Here is a 26,623-nt window from a genome sequence, read left to right on the forward strand (position 1 = left end):
GGCCTTCACGCTGCAGCCGAGAGTGTTTACTTTGGACGAGTAGTGAGGACAGCACTGGCCATAGGTATTGTACGTAGCTCTTGATGGGGCTACCTACTGAGGGTGCTACCAGGCTACTTTATTGTAGTGCTGGATTCATAGCAACCCGCTATTATCGTACACCTCTGACTCATTAGACATGAGGCGCTGGAGCCAGTGTAGGCTGATGTATTACATACACACATTTGCATGATGAGATTTATATACATGCATTGGACCATATATGTGTGGGTTACATTATGAAGTGATTGTGCACTTGTATTGATATTTGATTGACACATTGCATAACATGATCATGCATATGGATTACTATGTGTATCTGAGATATGACATTGCTTATATGATACCTGTAGGAGTTACGATATCTTTTATTGTTCTCCTGTTACTTATTATTATGCTTCTTCCATACCTGCTCTGTTATATTTTACCTTATTGAGCATGTACTTTTTTCTCATTATCCATTGAGTATATTTGTACTCACCCCTTTGGACTCTGGGATTTTTCTGTCTTCCCAGATATCAGGTCGGAGACTACAGCTGATGCCGAGGAGATCCTGCCAGTTTTACCATCTCACATCAGTATTATGGATACTCTATATTTGTGGATTTGTATCTGCGTATATGTTAGAGTATTACTTTTCTATTGTAGTTCGAGATTTATGCATAGTATTGCTTGCTTTTATTCGTATTTATGATTACGGATTTTATTCTCTGCTTGAGACTTTGGTATATTGTGTTCCCGCTGCTTATTATCTCTTTTGCGAAGAATTGACGAGTTTTATTCGTTAATAATGTTACGGATGCATTCATATATAGTAGGATGTATTGAGTGACCGTGTGGGTCACATTTACTTTTATTTACTTGTATAAATACATAGCATGTTATGGATTGGCCATGTAGTAGGGCATACCGGGTATATAATAAAGAATCATTAAAAGTAGAAGAAACAACTAACATCATATTTGATGAAGAAAATTCAAATGAAATTAACAATGATTCACAAATAAAATTTAATAATCAAAATAATCAAACCAACCCTAATGATCAGGATGATGAGGAATTAACTATAATAAATAATCATTCAGATAGGTCTGACCCTGAACCAAATAGAATAACTCAAACACCAAGACTTAGAACTAATCACCCACCTGACCAAATTCTGGGTGACCCAACCTTAGGTGTAAGAACCAGATCAGCTTATAGGAATCTAAGTCAAATAGCTTTAATTTCCAAAATTGAACCTAAAATCATCGAAGAAGCATTATCAGACCCAGATTGGATCATAGCAATGCAAGAAGAACTAGCTCAATTTGAACGAAACTAGGTATGAGATTTAGTTCCCAAACCTGACAATAAAACAGTTATAGAGACCAAATGGGTATTTAGAAATAAAACTGATGATAAAGGTGAAGTAGTTAGAAACAAAGCTAGACTAGTAGCTAAAGGGTTCAACCAAGTAGAAGGGTTAGACTATGACGAAACTTATGCACCCGTAGCTAGACTTGAATCCATCCGAATGTTATTAGCCTATGCGGCACATAAAGGATTCAAGCTCTACCAAATGGACGTCAAGTCCACATTCTTGAACGGGTTCATAAAAGAAGAAGTCTATGTAGGTCAACCACTAGGGTTTGAAGACAAAGACCACCCTGATTATGTCTTCAAACTAAAGAAAGCCCTATATGGACTTAAACAAGCTCCTAGAGCATGGTATGAAAGGCTTTCAACCTACTTAGTTACTAAGGGTTTCCAGCAAGGACAAATTGATCCGTCCTTGTTTGTAAAAATAATAGAAAAAGACTTCTTTATAGCTCAAATTTATGTCGACGACATAATTTTTGGATCGACCAACTCAAAATATTTAAAAGAATTTATTATATTAATGAAAAATGAATTCGAAATGAGTTGGGTAGGAGAACTACACTTTTTCTTGGGACTCCAAATTAAACAAACTAAGGATGGAAATTATATTTACCAAAGTAAATATGCAAAAGATTTAATATTTAAATTTGGAATGGAAAACTCTAAAGAAATAAATACACCAATTGCAACCAACTGTAATATAGATAGTGACCCAAATGGTAAACAAGTAGACCTAAAATATTATAGAAGTATAATAGGAAGTCTACTCTACCTAACTGCAAGTCGACCTGATATATTATTTGCAGTAGGTATGTGTACTAGATATCAAGCTAATGCTAAGGAATCACATCTAACCGCAGTTAAGCGGATACTAAGATATATCAAAGGAACCTTAACTGTAGGAATGTGGTACCCTGGAAACAATAACTTTGACCTAATAGGATATTCAGACTCAGATTACGTCGGTTGTAAACTAGACCGCAAAAGTACAAGCGATGGATGCCCAATTCTTGGGTCCTTGTCTAGTCAGCTAGGTCCTTGTCTATTAGCACTTTGATTTCTATTTTGTTTTTTTTTTCTATTTTAAGTTAACTCGTTACGTGCATGAATTGTGATGACATGAAATCCTTGAAATTGGATGACACATTTCATAATATATGCCATTTTTTTGATGTCGTGATAGAACATCAAAACTTATGCATAACAATTACAAATCTCATTGTAAAAGTCACAAAGAGATATTTCAAAAAAATCTTTATAAATTACTAATAGTGATAATTTTCAATGTCCTTATAAATTAGTATAAAATATATTTATTATTGTCACTATAAATTAGTTAACTAGGCATTTTAAATTAATTTTATAAACTACCATTATTGTCCTTATAAATAAAATACAAAGTGCTTATAATTGCCAATATAAATGAGTGTAATTGTCATTTAAATTTGTCGTTATTATCATAATAATAAGGCAGGTATAAATGCCCTTAATTGAAACATGACTTTCTAACATTTCTAACTGTCATTATATCCACACCTTTGAAGTTAACATTAATATCTTAATATTATGAAATATCAAGAAAGTTAAAATGACATTAGAATTAATGACATTTATTGGTGGTGTCCTCATAACGTTAATGCCACTAAATGTTCAATATAAGGGCATATATGCATGCCTCAAAGTGCTTTATCCTTGTAATGGGAAACAGTATGACACACTTCCTTTGATTGCCGAGGCACCCCTTTAGGAGGTAGATTCACCATTTAGATGATAGATGCACTTCTTCAAATGGTAAATCAACTTTTTGGGTGATAGATGCATCCCTTCCAGTAGCATTGTAATTAATTTACTATAATCGATCATCAACTTAATAATTTTTGTTGTTGAATTATCTCTATGGATATATATTGACATACCCTTTTGGACCAGCTTATCGATTTAGATAAAAAAAAATTAAGGCAAGGTGAAGATTAAACTTTCTTTTCTCAAGATGCATGATATTGTCCCACCTAGCTACTTATGATTTATTAGCAATTAACTCCCAAAATATAATGACTTATAACTTAAAATAAAAGCACTCAAAATTTTAAGCTTTAGAACTTTCAAATCCTTGAAATTCTTTAGATAATAGGAGATCGAGAAGAACTCAAGAGTAAAACTCACAGCTGAGTATTGAGTGATTTTAATAAAAGAATAGGAAATTATTTTATTGGGTGAAGATTTCTTCATATATCTTTTCGTTAGTAAAAAATTATTAACTTAATTAGTTGTAATTACTAACGTTACCTCCGAAATGCAGTCGCACTCAAGGTATTAGATTAATTAATTGATTGATTTTTCACTTAATTAGTTAATTCGTCAATAACTCATTAATTAATTTTGAATAAAAAATCAACAATACTTGCACAATAATAATGGCTGCTATATACATAATATAAAGAATCAGCTAATAGGCAAATCCAAATGAAACTTCCGTAAAGGTTCAAATCGTAAATACACTATTCGTGAAGAAGATTACATAAAATGCTACAATTAACTCCTGTTTACTGTACATCAAACAAGATGGTCCACTAGAAAGTTATGTTCTTAAAGAAGATAGTAGAAACAAGCATGACCAGAAGACTAAGCAAGGAATAGACTAGAGTAACCCTTGTCTTTTCCTGAAGGACACCTTTGGGCACAAGCTTATCAATAATGGGCACAAGAATTCCCTCCAACTTCTGATAATTAAGCAATTAACAAGTATATATTAACTCAGTTAGCATCCAGTAATAACTGCTAGTCAATATGTCATAAAACCATACCTGCGCAAACTTCATTTGGATAAATGAACTAATGATGCTCATACCATCCCTGCAAAATGAACCAAGTATATTAATTATAATACATATTTAGATGAAAGAAGCTAGCTATTTGAATAAGTAAACCAATCTTTTTCTCACCTTAAATATATGGACCCTTGATAAAGATTAGAAGTAGAGATGGTACAGTTAAGGCCCAAGGGCAACTTATCCTTATTGAAAGCTGCAAGAGCAGGTTAAATATGAATGCTGAAAATACTTAATTCTGTTGTAAATTTCATGGAAATAGTCGAAACTTAAGCATATATACTTGCAGCCCATTTTATGCCAACATTAACTCCATAATGCTCCGTTGGTTCAATAAAAAACATGACTTTGTTGCCGACCATGAAAGCGAACAACATTTGGAACACTTTCTATAACAAATTAGTCAATGGTCAGTAAAGATCGATATATGTTTCAGGATGCAATTAGGTAGGTTGAGAATTTTTATGTTTATATACCTTGCAGACTTCCCATGGTTCCAGAGACAAAGAACTGCAATAGTAGTGCCATTCATCGGCAACTAACTGGAATAATTCCTTGAAGCTCCTATTTGAAATAGCTGAATGCAGTTTGATGGCTCTTTCAATGTTGCGGAGATCGATTCCTCCTGAGTCCCAAGATGGCAAGTTTGAACCTGCATTTGGCACAAAAGGTCTACCAAGCTTCGTCTTAGAATTGCATATGTTTCTCTTTGGAGAACATGGGAAGAAGGCTGTGGGAGTTTGGATGCATGGTCTGGCAATGCTCAAGTTTGGAAGTGAATGCATTGTGGATGGAAGGCAGCAAGAAGCCATATCTAGATATGAACAATAAAATTAGATAACTAGGGGGAATTAAAATTGTTTGGTTGGGTTGTTAATTAAATGCTAGTGCTAAGAGAATGGAATTAGTTAATGGTGAGATTCTGAAGACAAGAAAAGGATAATATGATCTGAAGCAATGCTCCATATAATATGAGGAAGCTAAGCATCTACTTCAAACTTTGTGAACACCCAATCTACGTTTCTAATCAAAGGCAAAATTTACAGAAAATGACTCTTATGATTAAAGTCGTCAAAGGATCATCCATATTTCAATTATTATTAAAGGGCAACTCTAGTATATATTTTTATGTCTATTTATCCTGGTTAGCAAGAAAAAAAAAAGTAAAGTTTTTTGAAACTATGAGGAAAAAAGTAGTTTGACAATTAGCAAAAAAAATCATCCTAATTTCAATGAAAATATATGTGAATATTCACATTAATTTTTAGATTGTTGATTATTTACCAACTCATTTTCAAAAGGTTTTTTACTTCAAAATTAGTAAAAATTAATAGTTTATCTCAATTGATTTATCTTTATGAAATTTGATTTAAGATTTATACAAAGTTAATAAAAATTTGAATTTATTAAAAAAGTATAGAAAATTTTATCATAGATATTTGTATTTTATAGAGTAGAAAAGATTATATATTTTTTAGAATCGAATTCATATTTATATAATCTAGCAAATAATGGGCAATATTTGAATCTTATAAATCATATTTGTATAATCTAATAATTAATTGTACATAGTATTTGGACTTATCGAATCCAAACTTGTTAGTAAAATCAGTTTTTATATATTTTTCATAAAAATTAAAAACAAACATATTTTTTGTAATTAAAGTTTTCTAATAATATAGTATTATTTCAAATATAGAGAAGTAAAAGAGGAACATATAGTAAAAGCAAGGTGACTTTTTGAGGGCCTTTTCGATGGCCTTTAAAAGAAGTCTTTTATTTTTATTTAAAAAAGTCCATGTGACATTTGTCCAAAGGATAACTGAACAAGATTACGATATTATAATGATAAATTTCAGTTAATTTCATTGACTATGGATGATCAATCCGGCCCTATGGAAGTTTTCCATCGACCACCAAGGTAAATCGGAAAGTACACGCAGCGGCCAGCCCAGACGCCCAGCATCCTTTGATTGCGCTCCCCATTTAGAGAAAAATTCCTACAAATATACCGTAGCTGGGGATCGACTGCAGGTGCTTGGGTGACAAATCTGAATGTCCTATCGTAGTACCATTGTCCAGGGGACAAAAGATTACGATAGTATAGTGTAAAAGTTGAAGAACAAAGTGCCTCTGAGAAGGCAATTGTCTTACGAGGTGATGGCGCCGATTTAATTCGTGGGGGCTGAGATGCACTAGATATGACAGATGCTTGATGGGACCGATGTGATCAATGGGATAGCTAGAGGAGAGAAAAAAATTGTTCGTGTATATACCAATTTATACTAATTTTGTTGAGCGTTGAGCTTAGCTTGCTGAATTTTATATGAATTTAAATGTGATTTTGTAACACATAGATTTATATCATTATAAAATAAATTCACAAATTGATTTAATTAAGATTTATTGTGAATTTATATTATTAGATGTGAATTTATATGGATAGAATCTGTTAATGTATTTTGTTATTAATGATGGGCGGTTAATAGAATTGAATTTATTGCTATATATATATATATATATATATATATATATATATATATATATATATATATATATATATATAGGGTGTGATTCCTGTAGGATTAAGTAATTTTTATGAGATCTCTCCAATATCCATTGGTTAGGAGAGTATATGGTGTCATAGTCCAAATCTCTAACACAGATTTATATCATTATAGAATAAAGTCATCAAATGATCGAATTAAGATTAATTAGGGATTTATATTATTGAATGTGAATTTATATTTGTAGAATCAATTAATTCATTTTGTTATTAATGATGGGTTGCTAATAGAATTGGATTTATTGCTACATATATAGGATGTGATCCCGATAGAATTAGGTAATTTTCATGAGATCTCTCTGTTATCCATTGGTGAGAAGAGTAATGATGTTATAGCCCAAATCTCTATGGAAGTTTCATTCATATTACTTCTTCGTAAGATAAGATTACAGATAGGATTACGTAGATGACACAAAGACAATGACAATTCTACTACATTCAAGTTAATTTCTTAATTTAGTGCAATTTAATTTTCACTATAAGTTTCGATGTTACTAGATCGTGTACGTGTTTTCTATTTATTGAGTTTATAAAATTTTAGAATTCATGTTTAGAAAACCTACTTCAAGTGGTATCAAAGTCATATATTGTTTCATCGATTTTATAGCATTAAATTAAGGTTTCACGATGATTTCTAACCAAATGTGTCTATTTTGCATTAGATTGTATTCTAACGCATTAAAATGATGCATATTCGTTGAGTTTTGGTATAAGAAAACCTAGGAGTTTAAATTCTTCATGATTTTTGCAAAGAACAAAGGCAATTTCTAAAAATTGCTTTGATTTTTTTTTGGAAAACACCATCATGTTTGGTCTTTGAAAACATGATAACCGATGATCAATTGATAGATAAATTATAGCAATTGACTGATATACCTAAAATACTAAACAAAAGGTTCAATAATCGATTAAGGCACTCAATTTATGTTATTAGTTGATTGCCCTATATGGTAATCGATTGTTGTGTTCAAAGTCGGCTATAGAAGTTTCGGTAATTGATTGGGGCCACTCAACTGATTGCATCAATCAACTGCCCTAAAGCAACAATCGATTACACACAAAAGGTTTTTGCAATTGCACACAAAAGGTTTTTGGATTGATTAGTGCACTCGCCTATGTCTATCAATATCTATTGTTTGACACCAATTGACTATTGGTCTTAGGGTGAGGCACAGAAGGTTTTGTAAACAATTGGACACTCAACTGATTGTATTAATCGATTGCTATATAACACCAATTGACTACCATGTCGGATGTTGAGGATAGAAGGTTGTTTAGTGGATTCACTCTTTAGTAAAAGGTGGAATCCGCCACCCCAGCAGCCCCACACGGCCGGCCACATGACCATCTGTGAGGAGGTAAATCGAGAAGTTGCAGTTGGCCACGATGGAGGAGGGCATTTTCTCGACTTCACCGAGATTCGACCCTTGCCCACTTCAGCAACTCTGCTTCATCGTAACCAACTCAACTATGCCCTAGGGGCCTTGTCGATTTACTCACTCGACTATTAACAATAGTCGAGTACAACAATCAACTGAATATGATTAAGTCAAAAATAGTAGCCTTATCAATAGATTGGTGTTCTCAATCAATCGACTTATAGGCTATCAAGCTATTATCATTAGGGATTAATTGATAACTTCTATTTGGTTGGGTTTTCCTAGGGGTTTCTTGAGTCTATTTAGACATATGTTACTAAATTCAACTAATACTATAACCAAAATGAAAATTATTAAGTAAATTTAGCGGATTTTATGTTGATAGATGTATAATTGATTACTTCTATTTGGTTGGGTTTTCCTAGGGGTTTCTTGAGTCTATTTAGACATATGTTACTAAATTCAACTAATACTATAATCAAAATGAAAATTATTAAGTAAATTTAGTGCATTTTATGTTGATAGACGCATATCTATACTAAAAGTAAATGACCAAAAATAAAATACTTTTAAGTCAGATATATGTTAAAGATAGTTTACATCTAAGGATAAATTTTGTATAAATCATGTGCATGATATGTTAGCATAAAGGTGTTGTGATCGTCCCGGTGCAATGCGCATGTTTACATGTTTCGGAAACGTGCACAGCGAAAATAAAATAAATAATTATAGCTACACATGCATAAACAGGAAATAACAAATACATGACATGGTAGGAAATTAAAATTTTCAGAATAATAAAAGATTATTCTAAATACATAATTAGAATTTGCAGAGAATTAAATAATTCTGTGCATACCTTTCCGATGATGTTTGAGCAAGATCGGTATCAATCAAGCGGTCCTCGTCGAAGTCCCGCCTTTATAAGTGATCCACGCCAAACTCCCGTCTGGACAATTTCGAAAGCCACGAGTCGTGTCATCGTCTTCGGTACTAGCCGATGATCGATGACAATCGAGTTGAAACACTACTAGAAAAAAGTTAATAGACAACGCCCCAAAGACAACGTTTTTTAGCAAAAGCGTTGTGGTTTTTCAATTTACAACGTTTTTAGTCAAAACCGTTGTCTTTTAAAACTAAAAGACAACGTTTGTTCAGAAAGCGTTGTCTATTAACGTTTATTTTGGGTCAACCACAATATTTTTAAAAAATCGTTGTCGAAAGCGTTGTCTTTTAGCGGTTTTTTTTGCCAAAGACAACGCTTTTAAAAAGTATTGTCGTTGAGGGTTGTCGTTGAGGGTTTAGAAAGTTTATATCCAGGTATTTTATCAGGCGATGAGCTTCCCTTGCAATGTCTCTCACGAACCCTAAATCCCTTTCTTCCAACCTTTCCTCCTCTCTCCCGCGCTTTCCCTCGCACCACCCTCTCCTCCGCTGCCGCGCCGCTGCGGACGCCTCCTCTGACTGGTTCCGACCTCGCGGCGCCGCCCCCCACGATGGAGGATGCATGGCGGCCCGTGACCCTGGGAGTCGGGTCAATGCGAAGGAGGAAAGCAACGGCCAAAGCAACAGCGGCAAGAATAAGAAGAGGTGGTGGTGGTGGTCTCGGGACCGGGAGAGCTACTTGGCCGACGATTCCGACGCCCTGCCTCTTCCGATGACCTATCCAAACTCCTCTCCGGTGTCCCCGGAGGAGATCGACCGACGGCTCCAGTGTGACCCCGACATCGAGGTTTTAGAATGTTGTTGTTTGTGCGTGTGTTTAGGTCTGTAGTTGAATGCTAGAGCCTCACTGGTGCTCGGTGCCTTGCTTTGATAGGATTGCAAGGAAGTGGTGTACGAGTGGACGGGAAAGTGTAGGAGTTGTCAAGGGACGGGCTTTGTCAGCTACTACAACAAGAAGGGGCGCGAGACGATCTGCAAGTGCGTTCCTTGCCTTGGAATAGGTTCGATAGCTCATTGCTCTCTTAGATAGTTTTTATTTCCCTTTAGAACCGAATGCATTTTTCCCACATGGCCTTTCCTTGGGATAGGTGTTCTCATCTCATTACACTCTTTGAGATTTTACTTGTTTTCGTTTAGAACTGAATGTATTTGTTTGATGTGGTTCATTGACACAATCGTAGAGAAGATTGACTGAGTAAATCATTTATAAGTATTTATACTTTTCATGTTTTTTTTCTGGGCACGGACATGACAGCTATTTCATTCAGGAAAAGAACTAGGCACAAATAGGAGAGAAGAAACATTTGTCATATGTAAGCAGGAGAAACTTTTAGTTGTCTAGAAACTTTTTATTGTGTTTAAACTGCATAGTTTTTTTTGTTAGTTTTTTTAGTTATACTTGTCATTTCATTGCAAAACAGAACTTGCCTAGATTCTATTACCTTATGTCTTATGGTCTTCAAAGATACTTCATCTTCAACAATTGGAAAGACCTATAATATTGAAAGAAAGTGTCAAGAACTAAATAGAATTGACTTGCTCTAGGTAAAGTTTTCTTGTTCTATGTGGGTATAATTTATAGATAAAGAAACAATAGTTTACTGATTAGTATAGTGAAGTGTTCAGAACATTGTGATCATTGCTTAGGCTTCCGATTAGTCATCTTTTTGTGGTCTTTGATGATTTGAATAGCTTTTTTTTACGTGTTCTTCTTGAAACATTACTTGGCAACTGACAAAACTTTATCATAGCTCCATGTTGATTGATTCTCAAACAAGCTTTATTATATTGCTGATGATAAATTTATAGAATGTAATTCTTTTGGGTTATAGTACATAGAAAATGTTTTTTCTGAACTAATAAGAGCATTAGTAACTGTTTGGTATCAGTAGAAGATATACAATGCAATAAATAAATTGCTCATGAGTAGTTAAGTGCAACCTTGTATATGAGAGCAAGAAAATAGGTTAAGATGTTAAATAAAATGTAGGAACACAAGTTTTATACATAGTATACTAGACAAATTCAGATTCGTGAATCCACACACCATCCCATATATAATGACACCTACACGTGACAAAAAGGGAAAACTTGAACAGTTAAATCAAAGGGCTATTGTGTTAGCAGATAGGTTGAGTTCTGCATCAGTAGATCAACTAGTTTTGGTCCCATGTAATATCGGGTCAGTTGTAAATAATACATCACTTGCAATTTCTCCCTGTTGATAACTTATTTAATTGATGAGCTAATTATTTGTTTATGTGCAGTTGTCATTGGATTCTCACTGTCATTGAACCCTACACGGAGATTGTTTATGTGCTGGATTCTCTAAGTCATCGAATGCGCTATGAAGATTGGAAATATATTGTGGAAATGTGAGGCCAAACTGGGTAATTTGATTGGGCATTTCATTCACATGTTAAAACACTAATATATCATATTTTATTAACGTATGTAGGGCCTTGAGATTGTTTAATTCAAACAAGGGAAGGAAAGGTCGAAAAAAAACCAGTGTGGGAAATACTACAGGTATGTGTAATTATGTTTGATATGGTCTTGATGTGTGTATTTGTCTTTTAACTGATAGTGGAGTCCAATTACCACAGGCTCCTCGACAACCAGATGGGAAACAATGTGGTTATTATGTGATGAGATTTATGAGACAGATTATTGCAGAAATTGAAACTATTGAAAGAGATGGACTACGATCAATAGTACTTGTTCAAATCACTTCAAATAAACCATTTATCATTTTGCAAAGTCAGTGTTGATTGTTTTTCCAATTAACTTAATCTATATGTGTGTTCATAGTTTAAGGCAGCTGAGTACACTCGGGCAGAAATTGATGAGGTGCGTTCCGAGGTGGCAGACTGTATACAAGATCATATTTATGAGTAGGTATGGAATGCTGATCTCCATAATTCCATTTATTTGTAATAAATATATTTGTTTGTGATTAATTCTGCTGCTGTTGTTGTGTATGGAATGCTGATCTCCATAGTTCATTGTGTATAATTCTGCTGTTTGTGATTAATTCTGCTGCTGCTGTTTAATTCTGCTGTTTGTGAGTATGAGTATGGAATGCTGATCTCCATAGTTCATTGTGTATAAATCTGCTGCTGTTGTGCCCATATTTTGGATAAATTAGTATTATCTTTTGGCAGGCTGGTATTTGGCAGATGGACCTGTTCTATTTCTGCTGCTGTTACTTGGTGATGCTAATGTTGTGCCCATACTTGGTGATGCACTTGCTGTTACTTGGTGCTGCTAATGTTGTGATGCACCTGTTCTATTTCTGCTGCTGTTGGAGGATATTCTGTTGCGTTGAAACCTTTGTTATGGACCTGCTGCTGTTAATTATGGAGCTTCTATGTTGGAAGTTGTAACTTGAATTTGTGTTATGAACTTGTATAAGTTGTATGTTATCGACCTGCTGTATGTTATGAATTTGTGTTATGAACCTGCTGTAAGAATGATTTTTGTGTAAATATAAGTTGTATGTTTTGTATGTGATTTAGTAAATTTTGTAGCCAATGGTTTTGTATTTACAAAATATATTATTTCTTATTTACTGCTAAAAAAATCAAAAGACAACGCTTTTAAAAACGTTGCAAAACCCAAGCAATTTGTAACAAAATTACAACGCTTTTTAACCGTTGCAAAATGTGTTGTCATACCTATTAAAAACAACGTTTTTAAAGCGTCGCAAAAAACGTTGTAATATTTACAACGCTTTTTCTGCGTTGCGAAGGTGTTGTCGATGTTAACAAAGACAACGCTTAAAAAGCGTTGTCGTTGAGGGACCCCTTTTACAACAGGGCCTCTTACAACGCTTTTTAACCCACAAAGACAACGCGTTTTCCGCGTTGTCTATTAACATTTTTCTAGTAGTGTTGAAAACCACGCAACTGATGGGAAAGTCTTGAAAACTGTTCCAGTGAATTCTTGCAGAATAAAAATTTTTCGGAAACGATTTCAAGTTGCCCTCATAGTTAATCAAACCAAGGTTTGATCAATGCATTTAGATCATTGGGCTCTTGTGTTTGGTTTACAGGATCCGAGATAAAAGGAATAATTTAATTATAGCGGAAACATTAAATTATACCTCTTCTTAACGGGATGTCTAGAAGGACTTGAAGACCTCTCGATCTTCTGTTGTATATCCTCTCCTCTTCTCGAATGTTGTGTGGACAACGATCCTTTGAGATGATTCCACCAAGTCTCTTCTCTCCGATGGCAAGAATGCAAGCAATGAAGCAAAGACCTTGTTGGCCGCCGGCCCTAAAGGAAGGGAGGGCTTGGATTGCCGGCCACAAAAGAAGAGAAGAGAAGAAGATAATGAGGGTAGGCGGCGGAAGGCAAAAAAATATTTGCTTTGATTCTCCTTGGCCGACCCAGAGGGGAGGAGAAACCTTTTGTTGTGTGTTCTTTTACCTCCCCTAAACCCCCCTTTATATAGTTATGCCATCTCACAAAATTTGGTGTGATTATAATCAAATCAAATCTTCTTATCCAGATTTGATTAGAAAAATCATAACCAATTTTGTCTGCGGAAGAGATAAAATTATGATTAAAATAATTAAATCAAATCTCATCCAGATTTGATTCTAATCAAATCAAATCTCATCCAGATTTGATTAGAAAAATCATAATTAATTTTCTCTGCGGAAGAAAATTAATAATTTCGTAACAGAAAATTTTAATCAGAATTTCTTAACAAAATTTTTCTCCAGAAAAATAATTTCAGAAATTCTTAAAATTTCCTATCCGAAATTTCATATAATTTTCTTAGGTGGATACGAGGTTTTATCCAGAGGCTACAGCAGGGACCTAGAGGAGAAATTGGTTTTGGCCTCCTGATGGACTTGGACTTCCTGTGTTCTCCCTGAACACCCAACTTCAAGCCCATCAATAATAACTATCCACAGTTATTATTGCACTCACCAATCCCATATTAGTATAGACTCCTTCTTACTATAAGTACATTAATCTCCCTGTGTTTAAGATATCGTATGTCCGATAATTAAATGAGTTACTGACAACTCGAATTTAATTAACTTCTGATTCCGAGAGTAGTACCACTCATCCTTTGTTATCATGCGGATCTGAGTCCACCTGCAGGGTTTACATGATAATCTTTTATGAGCTCCTCAAGGGGACATCATCAGCCTAGATTATAGGACACAGTTTCCTTCTATAATCAATAACACACCATATACATAATACTACTTCCCAACTCATCGGGCCTTTTGATCTATCGCTCTAAATCTCACCCTTTGATGAATCAAGGAAGTATATACTAAGTACATGTGCTTGTTATTATATAGGGATTAAGAGCATGTACATTCATAGCAACAGAGGTTTAGTTCGATTATATAGTCAGTATAAATCGAACAATCCTCAGATGGTCCTGCTCAATACACACTGAGTGTACTAGTGTAATTCTATAGTCAAGACAGACTAAGACCAAATTACACTACAACCAATCCAATGGTTTGTCTAATTCATCTTGGTTGTGAACACTGTTTGTAATCTATAAGGAACTGATAATATGGTCTTCTGTGTATGACTCCGCACACCATGTTTATCTACAATATAGATTAAATGGACACTTGCATTAAAACTAAATGCAAGCATTGACCAAATGTGATTCTTATTTCAGAATGTTTATTTACATAGATAGCTAGAATGCTGGTATACATCCCAACAGCTTCGTAAACTTCTGAAAGGATTACACATAGTCATCACATCATCGAGGATGAACAGTATCCTGATGGCAAAACTTTTGACAACAACTGACGGTTATTTCAACAACAATTTCATAAATTGCTTGCTCTAAGAAAAGAAATTAATATAAGTTTTCCTCTCCCTCTGTCACACAGCTAAAACAAAATCAAACAAGAATAATGAAACTTAAGGTTTTCTGAACTAAACCCTGAACGAAGAAGAACAATTCTTCTTCTCCTATGATCTTGTTCCTCTATTGTATCCCACGATTTTTCACAGCTTTTGGTTTCTTCGGCAGCAGGTCACAAGGGAAAGAAGAACAAGGCACTGCGCGACATCTTCATGAGGAAGATGAACAGTGTCGTTCCCTAGCTGCGATCAGAAATGAATAGGAGGCACAGCTCGATCGGCGCTCAGCGGAGTTGGTGAAGGGAGCCTTGGAATTCCGTTCCATTGAATTCTTACCGGAAAAAAAATTTTCGGAGACAAAATCTTATCAAGTAGCCCTCATATTCAATCAACTAGGTGTTTGATCGATGCATTAAGATCATTGGGCTCTTGTGTTTAGTATTCAGGATCCATACGAAGGATTCTAAAGGGATGACTACGATGCAGAATTAATTAAGTCATACCTTTCCTAATGTGTAGATGCTTTGTACCTGAAGAACTCTTGATCTTCTGCTGTATTCCTCTCCTCTTCTTGGACGTTGTGTGGGCAACAATCCTCCAAGATGAACCACCAAGCTTTTCTTCCTTCTATCCAATGACAAGCGAGCTAGAATCCTTCCTTTTCTTTCTCCTTTTCCTCTTCTTCTTCTTCCTCTCTTGGCCGCTGGCCCTAGCAAAGATGGAGGCATTTTGTGTGCCGGCCTTAGCAAGGAAAGGAAGGGGAGAGGGAGATAGGATGGGTTGCCGCCGGCCCTAGGTGAAGAGGAGATTGAGATTGTGTGTTCTTTCCCTCTTGCAAACCTCCCCTTTTATAGCTAAGTCATCTTAAAAAATTTAGAAAAATTCTAATAATTTTTTTTATCCAGATTTAGTTAGAAAAAATCTAATAAAATCTTAAAAAGAATTTTGTCCATTCGGCGGCCCATTTGGTGACCCTGGTGGGCTCGGCCGACCGTCGACCCGTCGACCGTGTCGTTACTCATCTGGACTTCCCACCCCTGGAGTGGGTTTTTCGCCTTCCCCAAGATTCGAACTCTAGACCTCCAGGCTAAGTACTAAGTTTACGTAATCTTGTACCAAGTGTTCTTGGAACACTTGGTACCAGGATTCATAAACTTTAGTACTTAGCCTGGAGGTCTAGAGTTTGAATCTTGGGAAGGCAAAGGCCATTTCCAGGGGTGGGAAAAACCGATGAAGAACGACACGGTCGACGGGTCGACGGTCGACGGTCGTCGACCACCAGGGTCGCCAAATGGGCCGCCGAATGGACCGCCAAATAGGCTGGGCCGGGTCGTTACAGTTCCCCCCTGAACATCCAACTCAAGTCCATCAATAATAACTCATACCACTAAAGGATTATTATTGAACTACCACACCAATCCCATATTACAATAATATGATGGGCTCCTTCTTATCATGAGTGCATTAATCTCCCTATGTTTAAGATATCGTATGTCCGTCAATTAATTGAATTACTGACAACTCAATTAATTAACTTCTAAATCCAAGAGTAGTACCACTCAACTTTATTATCATACGGAACTAAGACCACCTGCAGGGTTTACATGATAATCCTTATGAGCTCCTCAAGGGGACATCATCAGCCTAAATATTAGGACACAGTTTTCTTCTATAATCAACAACACACCATATACATAGCATTATCTCCCAACTCATCGGACCTTTTGATTTAACGAATAAATCTCACCCTTTGATGAATTAAAGAAATACATACTAAGTATATGTGCTTGTTATTATATAGGGATTAAGAGCATGCACATCCATAATAACTTGAGGTCTAGTTCGATTATATAGTCAATATAAATCGAATGACCTCAAACGGTCCTGCTCAATACACACAAAGTGTACTAGTGTAATTTAATAGTCAAGATAAACTAATACCAAATTTGTTAGTGAGAGCCCTAGAGCCAATCATTTGATGATTGTTGTATGGACTCATATGTATCATATTTCTACATTTTATAAAGACATATTTTGTGGTTATTATACTTACTTGTATTAGTGCCAAATAACTAAGTATAATAGCGTCCTTGAGTAGATCGTTCATATCTATATCAATCGATTGGTTGAATCGATAGTGAGATGATATAGAGAACACTACTCTAAATGATTCCTAGTCGAGTATTAACATTCAAGGACAATGTTAATGCGACGAGACTAGCATGTAGGTCAACATGATGACTTGATCTCACAAGTCATGGATATGAGATATCAAGTTGACACATGGGTATGCATTGGAGAATGTATACCGAATGACCCGCCATGAGAAAGTATCATGGATCGTTATATGAGTGTCATATACTTTCTCATGTGGCTATTAGTATGACTATTAGTCCTAGGACCTGAAGTCACCATGGTTCCCTACATAAGGAGTTGCTTACTTTGGCTTCGTCAAACGTCACCCGTAACTGGGTGGACTATAAAGGCGATTACTGGGTATGTAACAAATTATGCGGAGGGATGTGAGTGATGTAGATGGGATCTATCCCTCCCATATGACGGGAGTGATATCATAGTTCTTGATAGAGTGAGACCACTAAGTGCATGACCATGCCCAAATGAGTCAACATGTGATGTTGAGCTCGTTTGATTGTAGTGAGTCTACTTGGAGTTCAAGACATAGATTGATTAGAGGATGACACGGTCTATGCCTCGGTTTAATCAATCATGATATCAAGGATAGAAGGACATTTGTCATATATTGTGAAGAGTCACAATTAGTAGTCACAATGGTGATGTTGGATCTCAACATTCTTGTAACTTGGGTAGTAGTGATGTGTTGCTAGATACCGCTCACTACTTATGCACCTAAATGAGTTTAGGGCATTGCCAACGTTACAAGAACCTATAGGGTCACACACAAAGGACAATTAGGTGGAAATTAGGTTCATATGATGAACCAAGAGGATTAGATTCATGTGATGAATCAAGTTGGGTTAAGTGTAATCCAAACTAGACTAGTGGAGTTGATTTGATCAACTTTGGGAGATTAGAAGTCAAGTTTGACTTGACTTGAGAAGGAGAATTTTGGGAGTCAAGTTTGACTTGACTTTGTGCCATGTCATCATAAATGTTGACTTGACTTTTTGCCATGTCATCATCTATGTTGACTTGACTTATGCCACCTCATGGTCAATGCTTGACTTGACCATTTGACTTTGATGTGAGGTGGCATAAGAGGTGACCAATGGTGATGCTCCACATCATCATGGATGCCACATCATGGGGGTTACAATAGAGTTTGTAACCTAAGGCTTGAATGACTTTAATGGGATTAATTAGCTTTAAAATGCCTTGATGTGACAAGCCACAAAAAGAATGAAAAAAAGTTTTTTTTTTTCATTCCTCAACGTGAAGAGACTCTCTCCTTCTCCTCCTCTCTTGGTTTTTCTCTCCTTCTTCCTCTCCTCTCTAGCCTTGCCAAAACCTTGTTTGGGTGCTAGCACACCTTTGGTTTTGGTTCCACCGATTGTCCGTGTGGATACTTGTAGAGGAGCGGCACTTGACGCTCTCGAGGTCCGGCACCGTTTGGACGAGCGGGATACGCGAAGGGCACGCACCGAAGGTAAAATTTTTAAACTCGTAGATCTAGAGTAGATCTAGTATAAAACAAGTTTTGTAAAATTTTTGGTTCACACAGATCCGGTGGCATGAACTTCCGAGGTTTCCGCAACGCAAAAAGCGGTTTTTGCGGCTCGGAAAGTCCAACATATTAGGGTTTTTTAGCCGGTCCGGTTAGATTTAATTCTCTAATTGGTCTAGCCAAACCCTAATGGATTTTGATCCCGGTTTAAATGGGTTCATATTGTAGTTTCTCCTCGGAAGAAAAATCGTGTGAGAAAACCAAGCACGTTGCTTTTCATCCTCTTCACCGTGGCGACTGTGCTGGTCTTCAACCCTAATCACGCGGAAACCAGAGGGCGGCGCTGCTCTTCTTTTTCCCATGGGTGCGTCGCCGACCAAGAACCGGTGTCACTCATTCTTCACCCAAGGATAGCAGCTTACACTGACGTTGATCCCTCCCTTCCCGATCACAGGCACAACCGGCCGCGATCGTGCGATTAGGGCACGACGCATCTTCTTCCTCCCCGCGGCACTGCTTCTTCTCCAGCCTCACGGTGTTGTTTCTTCTCCAATCGCGATCTAGCCCACAGCACCTCTCTATTCTGCAGCCAGTCGCGTTGACGCCGACCGTCTCCACCCAGGGCTGACCGCCGGAGAAGCACGAGGCCATGAGCCCTAGATCATGGATGCTCTGGTTTTTCTCGGGTGATCGCCATTGCTGCACTGCTGCCTCCTTTCCTCACACGAGTTTTAGCTGCCACGTTCTATTTTGTGGTACCAAGCAGAAGAAACTAGAGCAACAGAAGCGTGCTCTACCTTTTTGCTACTGGGAGAGAAGCTTGATTACCGGAGGACAAAACTTGCCGCCGGGAGAAAGCTTGTTGCCGGGTGGGTTTGCTACCGGGAGAAGAAGGAAGAAGGATGTATGATTGTATTAGGATTTTACTGTATCACTGTTCAATAGTTGAAAATTATTTCTAATTATTGAATAGGCTTTCGATCAATAAAATCCCGATCATTAGATGATTGTTTGTCAATCTTCCGGAAGCTTACGAAGTTTTCGAAGAATTTTCTATCAACGTTGGAAAGGTTCCAACCGATTTGTCCTAAATCTACGGTCAATAATTGACCACCGAAAACTACATCGAGAATATGATTCTCGGTGATAGTTAGAAAGCCCCAAAAATTGATCATGACAAACGTTGTTGCGTGATTTCTAGAATAAGACTTCTCTCGATTCGATTTTCATCAATCATCGGCTAGTATCGAAGATGATGACGCGACTCGTGGCTTCTGAAGCCGTCTAGACGAAATCTTGACGTGGATCAATAGTAGAGGTGGGACTTCGACGAGAATCGCTCGATTGATACTAACACCATTCAAACATCATCAAAGAGGTACACGTAGAATAATCTTTTATTCTGAAAATTTTTTTTGTACGCGTAGAATAATTTACTATTTTGTAAATTTTAAATTCCTGTCATGCCTTGTACATGTTATTATCTGCCTTCACATGCATGTATTGTGTAATAATTAGTTTTAATTATTTATCTATTTCCGCTGCACACATTTTTGAAATATGAAAACACGCGCATTGCACCAGGACGATCCTAACACGTGTAACAATAGAATGAAGCTCATATACAAAAGTGACCAGAAAGCTCCTGCTAGAAATACAACAACGAATATGACAATGCATATATTGATCTGTAGTTACAAGAATGTCCATATCCACCTTCTGGGAGTTCCATAAAGGTAGTATTCGTCCATGACTAGAAAAACCAAAGTTGTGTGCATGTGCCATACCTGAGAATCTTTTTTGTAAAATTTGATTTAAAGAGTCAACCTATAATTTCATCTCCAATAACGCCAAAACATGAATGTCTTTCTATCGGAGAAGATGTTGCACTCCCCTATGCTTTAGAGGCTTGTGAAAGCCCCTAATATTCCATGAAGCAACCTTCATTACCCACCTCTTCGAGCTTGGATCACCAGGGCATCATCATGTGGGGTGGTGACTCCCTCCAGATCCTGAGGCTTGAAGTAAATGAGGACCTCTCTCCTGACTATTACCAGCACCAATGCTATAAGTTTCCAATCGCCGCCTATGAATTTTCTAGCTTGGTTGGAGTTTCCGTCAGTGGCGCCACCCAAAATCATGCTGATGTTTCCTTGGTAGGCAACATTATCGTGCCCATCTCGATCATTATTTCTCTAATCTGCTTGATGCTCATCCCTATGTCGGTCATCCCAATTGTGATCAGCTAGTAGAGTGTCCTGGTGATGTTTCGAGCTACATGGTGAAGGATGCCGATGTTGGGATGTATACCAGAATCCTAGCTATCTATGTAAATAAACATTCTGAAATAAGAATCACATTTGATCAATGTTTGTATTTAGTTTTTATGTAAGTGTCCATTTAATCTATATTATAGATAAACATGGTGTGCGGAGTCACACACAGAAGACCATGTTATCAGTTCCTTATAGACTATAAATAGTGTTCACAACCAAGATAGATTGGACAAACCATTGGACTGGTTGTAGTGTAATTTAGTCTTAGTCTGTCTTGACTATAGAATTACACTAGTACACTCAGTGTATATTGAGCAGGACCATCTGAGGATTGTTCGATTTATACGACTATATAATTGAACTAAACCTCTGTTGCTATGGATGTACATGCTCTTAATCCCTATATAATAACAAGTACATGTACTTAGTATGTACATGGTGGTTGTTGATTATAGAAGAAATCTGTGTCATAAATATTGGCTGATGATGTCCCCTTAAGGAGCTCATAAGGATTATCATGTAAACTCTGCAGGTGGACCTTGTCCGCATGATAATAAAGTTGACTGGTACTACTCTTGGACTAGAAGTTAATTAAATTCGAGTTGTCAGTAACTCATTTAATTAACGGACATACGATATCTTAAATATAGGGAGACTAATGTACTTATAGTAAGAAGGAGCTCATATTGTAATATGAAATTGGTGCGGTAGTGCAATAATAACTCTCTAGTGAAATGAGTTATTATTGATGAATTTAAGTTGTGTGTTCAGGAATAACATGGGAAGCTTAAGCCCATCGGGAGGCCAAAATCAATTCCTCCTTTAAGTCTCTACTGTAGCCTCTGGAAAACTTCAAATCCACCTCTGGTAGAATTCTCGGAGACCTTCGGAAGAATTCTTGAAGACCTCCTGGAGACCTTCGGAAGAATTCTTGAAGACCTCCCGAAGACCCTCGGAAGAATTCTGGAAGAATTCTGTGAGAAATTCAAATAGAAAATTCTATTTACAAAAGAAAATTTCTGAAATTTTATTTAGAATTTTTTTGAAAAAAATTCGGATAAAAAAGAAATTTTTTATAAGAATTTCTGCTAAGAAATTTTGTCTCTTCTCGTATAAAATTTTATTATAAAATTTTGTGAATTAATTTTGTTAAATCAACAAAATATTAATTATGGAATCTCGTTAAAAATTAGCAAGATATAATTAAAAGATTTTTTTAAAGATAAGAACAAAATTAATATAATGGAAACTAAGATAACAAATCTTATCCATAAGATTTTATTAGATTTGTTCTAATTAAATCTTATAAAAATTTGTTAGACATTTTTTTAAATTTTCTAGATGGCATAACTATATAAGGAGGGATTTAGGGGAGGCAAAAGAACACAACAATTGGTTCCCTCCTCCCCCTAGGGTCGGCGGCACATAAACCCCCTCCCTCTCCTCCTCCTTTCAATTAGGGTCGGCGCCCTTCTTCAAGCCCTCTTCCTCCTTTCTTTTATTCGGTTTTTCCCTTCTCTTCCTTGGCTAGGGTTGGCACACAACAAAGCTTCCTTTTGTTAGGGCCGGCGGCAAAAGAGGAAGAAGAAAGAAGAGAAAGAATAAAAGGAAAGGGAAGAAGAAGAAGAAGGAGGAGGAGGAGGAAAGGTTCATTGATTGGTTGATTGCTATCAGAGAAGAGCCTTTTGATGGAATATTCTCGAAGGACCGTTCCCCACACAACGTTCGAGAAAAGGAGAGGATATACAGCAAAAGATCGAGGGGTCATCCACCTCCTTCAAGACAACCCGAAGAAAAGGTATAATTTATTGCTTTCCGCTTTAAATAAATTATTCCTTTTATCTCGGATCCTGTAAACCAAACATAAGAGCCCAATGATCTAAATGCGTCGATCAAACTTTGTTTAATCGACTATGAAGGCAACTTAAATCCGTTTTTGGAAAAATTTTTATTCTACAAGAATTGACCGGAACGGGTTTTATAGTGTTTCCCATCAGCCGAGGAGCTCTGTTTCTCTTCAGCTGGTTAGGTCAGTCGCATGCTAATATTATCGGTGCCTGAAATCATCATGCCGGACATCCTTGACAAGAGCCTGTCGAGTGGCAAGCAGGCGGCGATTCTTGCGGTCGGCACGCGCTCGCGGGGAGAAGCAGCAACCGGAAGGGGCCTCCTTGCCCAGGACCGGCTGCCACACTCGCTGAAACGTCGTCGTCGCACGGTTGGGAAGAGGAAAAGTAGGGATCGACACCGCTCTGCTCATGTGGGCGGATGAATAGGGCACGATGCCATGTTTTATCATAGCTGAGAAGCTACAGTAAGGTCGGTGCGCGCATGGGTTGAACTGGAAAGGATTAGGGTTTTGGCTGAACCAGAATTAACCCAAATACTATAGTGAACCGGTACTGCTACTGTAGCAAACTAGGTTCAATCTTGGTTCATTTAGTTCAATAATCAAACAACCTCTGATTTGATCCAAACTAGTTTTGTTCAATTCATCTTCACAAGACGAAGCTTCTCATCACATTCGTTCAACCAAAATCTTTTTCATCATGAACCAAACCAAGTTGGTTCAATTTGGTTCAAAACTGAATCATTTGATTCACTAACCTAATGACATCTGATTTGAACGAAATCAATTTCGTTCATTTCATCTTCGTAAGATGAATTTCATAATTTTATCCTTTGTTTGGTCCAACTAGATTTTATCTCTCTCATTCTGAGAATTCAATTCTCAAACTCGTTTTAAGTCCTTCGGAGAACTTGTTGTGCGTGTGACCCAATAGGTTCTCAGTTATGTTGGTCGTCCATAATTAACCATTAATTACAGAATGATCATGAGTGGCACCTAGTAGTACATCATGATCCCCAATTGATCAAAAAAAATGATTGATTTCAGAACAATTCTAAACCCTTCAGCAGCTCCATTGAATCATGTCTTGTTTCTTTCACCATCTTATACCCGCTTGGTTCAGGACATGGTCTATGTGTCGGTCCCCACTAGGCTGACTACGTCACACCTAGCCCAAGCTGCTTTCTTGTCCTGTGGATTCAAGTTACTTGTACATGTGTTCAAGAGTACCGTACTCTTGATATGTAATGCTTTGGCCAAAGACTTTTAGTAACAATCTTGACAAGCGGACCGCAAGGTATACGTCTCCTTTTTCAAGGAGCGGTGAATTTTCTGTGGGCTATTCAAATACCTTCGGATACTTCGACTTATACCCAATTATCTCGGATCCACACCTCTCGGAGATGCTTGCTTAACATGTCAAAGTATAAGCCTCTGTGACCAAGGTGACTTGAATACCGTAAGTCAAAGGAAATTCGCACTTAAGCTGCACTGAGATCTTCATTGACATATGAATTATATGAAGTTTCAAGGCAGGTCACTCCAATGAACTGGTTACCTTTAACCAGCATCTACGTTTAACTCTCAACATCTAATGTTTCTAGCAGTGAGATCGATTGCTTGGTTAACCAAGGAGTCTAAACGTGCTAGTCTCGACAGAATCGATGACGTCCGTGCTCATCAATTCCTCGACTAGGGATAGTTTCAATACATTCATAATTGCACATGTAGAGATGCTCACTAGTTGTGATCCAATCATAAATTCTCTCATGCTATGAATCGTATTGCGAACATTCAGTATTTGAGTTTAAGATCCAATCAAACACATATGAAATGTGCACTCAAATAGTGAATTTGCTATTTATCCAATAAATAGTATTTTTGTAAGGTGATTGTCTTAGGACACCTCTCAAATCTAACAGAGATATCCTAGACGACTTGGTCAAATTGCTGGAGGTACTCCTGCATCATCTCTCGAGGTTTCTGTATCATAGTGAATAGGTTAAGAGGCATTTTCTGATACTTGTTACTGCTGACAAACTAGTGTATAAAAGTGGCTTTAAAGTCTTTGAAGGAATGACTAGAAAAGGTAGAGAGCCGTTTGAATCATCTTTGGGTGGAGCCTGATTTGGTAATTAGGAAACCCGACACTTTACCTCGTATATATATTGATGCAATAAGTAGGCGTTCTCAAAACGACACAAGTGGTCTTCCAGATCTGTGGCTCCCGTGTACTCACCTAGCTAGGGCTACTGAATGTGAGGAAATAGCTCCTGCTCCAGGACTTCTCTGGAGAAAGGAGTCTCTTCGATATCCTCCTTAGGGAGGATAGGAGCTTTCTCTCTACGGTCATGTGGAGGTGCCTCTTCAGCCCGAGACTCATGTGAGTCCTCTCGGGGAGGGGTTGCATCCCTATGGATTGAAACTATCACCAGGGAAGCCCCTATAACGAGCAATAAAGCTTAACTTACTGGGTGAGCTCCAACCAATGAAGGGGGCACTCCGGCATTGCATCCCTATGGTTTGAAACCATCACCGAAGAACGAGCGATAAAGCATAACTTATTGGATGAGCTCCAACCAATGAAGGGGGCACTCCGGCAACTTATGGTTATGGAGGTTGTTGATGTCACAGTGCCTCTTGCATGACCCTACAGATCAACTGATCTAGATCCTCAAGTGTCATGGTTATCACCTCGCCATGGTTCCTTTCTCCGACTAAGTCATCGTTGTCAGTAGTTCTTCTAATGTTAACCATCACGTAGTATTAGCTCAATTTTTTCACAGATGGTATCAATTTATTCCGGCCTAATACCGCGGATGGTCACGCCACCAATCAGTAAACGATCTGACATATACGACCTCTAGAAAGTTCCTGTTGATGAGGATGAAGAGAATCTGAAACACACTTCAACGGGATGTTAGACTGGTACGGGAGAGTCCTGACAAGCCACTCCGATGCTCAAATTAGGGTTCTGCAAAAAAGGAAAGGAATCTCTAAAAAAGATGAAGAAGAGAGAAGACCTGAAATAACCCTTCTTTAGGGTTTATATAGCCGTCGAGAGTGCCTTGCTACATCAACTAGGGCAACATATTTACGGGCGTGTTCAAGGAGACTAGGTATGACGGACATTAATTGCTTCCATTTCTTTTAACCATTATGTGCAGAAAGGATGGCATTCGAGGGGACCAAACTTGACAACTGTTGATTACTTTTGTTCCCTTTGGCCTTATATGCAGCAAGGAGGGTATCCAAGGGGAACAGATCTGATAATCTCGTAATCACCCTTTTAATCTTGTATGGCCGTGTGTTCCAGGAATATTCACAATCCCTATTCACGGGCACACAAAAGGCAAGGAGTATTCACAATCCCTATTCACGGGCCCATGAAAGGTAAGAATATTCACAATCCCTATTCTGACCTAACACCACGGATGATCAAGCCATCAATCAGTGAACGATCCGATTGTAAAGTTCTATATGTGCCCAAAATCAATTTTAGCCGCATAAACGCAATGGAAAAAGGATCCCTCCAGAAGATCCATGCGAAAAATCATACTCATTTTATTATTCTATCTATTGGAATTGAGGTTACCTTCGATGCGAGCCCTTCACAATCCCGACAGTAACTTTTGCCTTCAAATGTTAGCCACAAAGTAACTCAGCGCGATCAGTGTGTTCGCGCCTCCACGTATCCACACGAATACCGAGATGGAGAGGAACCAAATTGCGGTGCTAGCCACAAAGTATGGTTCGGCCAAGGTAGAAGAGAAGAGGAAGAAGATGCAATCATCCAAGAGAAGAAGAAAAACCTCTCACCCCTTTTATATATCACTATGGAATATCAAAGGTTTTGACTTTTAGTATTCCATGGAATTAA

At 37.3% G+C, this 26,623-nt stretch overlaps 2 protein-coding genes and 1 pseudogene across 2 annotated transcripts; 2 read left to right on the plus strand and 1 right to left on the minus strand.

Annotated features, from left to right (window-relative positions):
• Positions 1–3,971: 3,971 nt before the first annotated feature.
• LOC141837764 (uncharacterized) lies at positions 3,972–5,041 on the minus strand. Its single transcript, XM_074725137.1, has 5 exons — positions 4,706–5,041; positions 4,513–4,618; positions 4,344–4,425; positions 4,206–4,254; positions 3,972–4,121 (listed from the first exon to the last, which is right to left on the minus strand). The coding sequence occupies exons 1-5, from the start codon at positions 5,039–5,041 to the stop codon at positions 3,972–3,974; spliced, it is 723 nt and encodes a 240-aa protein (XP_074581238.1).
• Positions 5,042–9,525: 4,484 nt separating this feature from the next.
• On the plus strand, positions 9,526–10,149 carry LOC141839933 (protein disulfide-isomerase SCO2-like). Its single transcript, XM_074727793.1, has 2 exons — positions 9,526–9,906; positions 9,994–10,149. The coding sequence occupies exons 1-2, from the start codon at positions 9,526–9,528 to the stop codon at positions 10,147–10,149; spliced, it is 537 nt and encodes a 178-aa protein (XP_074583894.1).
• Positions 10,150–11,340: 1,191 nt separating this feature from the next.
• LOC141841925 (uncharacterized) lies at positions 11,341–12,627 on the plus strand (annotated as a pseudogene).
• Positions 12,628–26,623: the final 13,996 nt, after the last annotated feature.

Source organism: Curcuma longa, chromosome 11, assembly GCF_044706935.1.
Source record: "Curcuma longa cultivar G26 ecotype Majalengka, Jawa Barat chromosome 11, ITB_CL_G26_1.1, whole genome shotgun sequence".
Lineage (NCBI taxonomy): Eukaryota > Viridiplantae > Streptophyta > Magnoliopsida > Zingiberales > Zingiberaceae > Curcuma > Curcuma longa.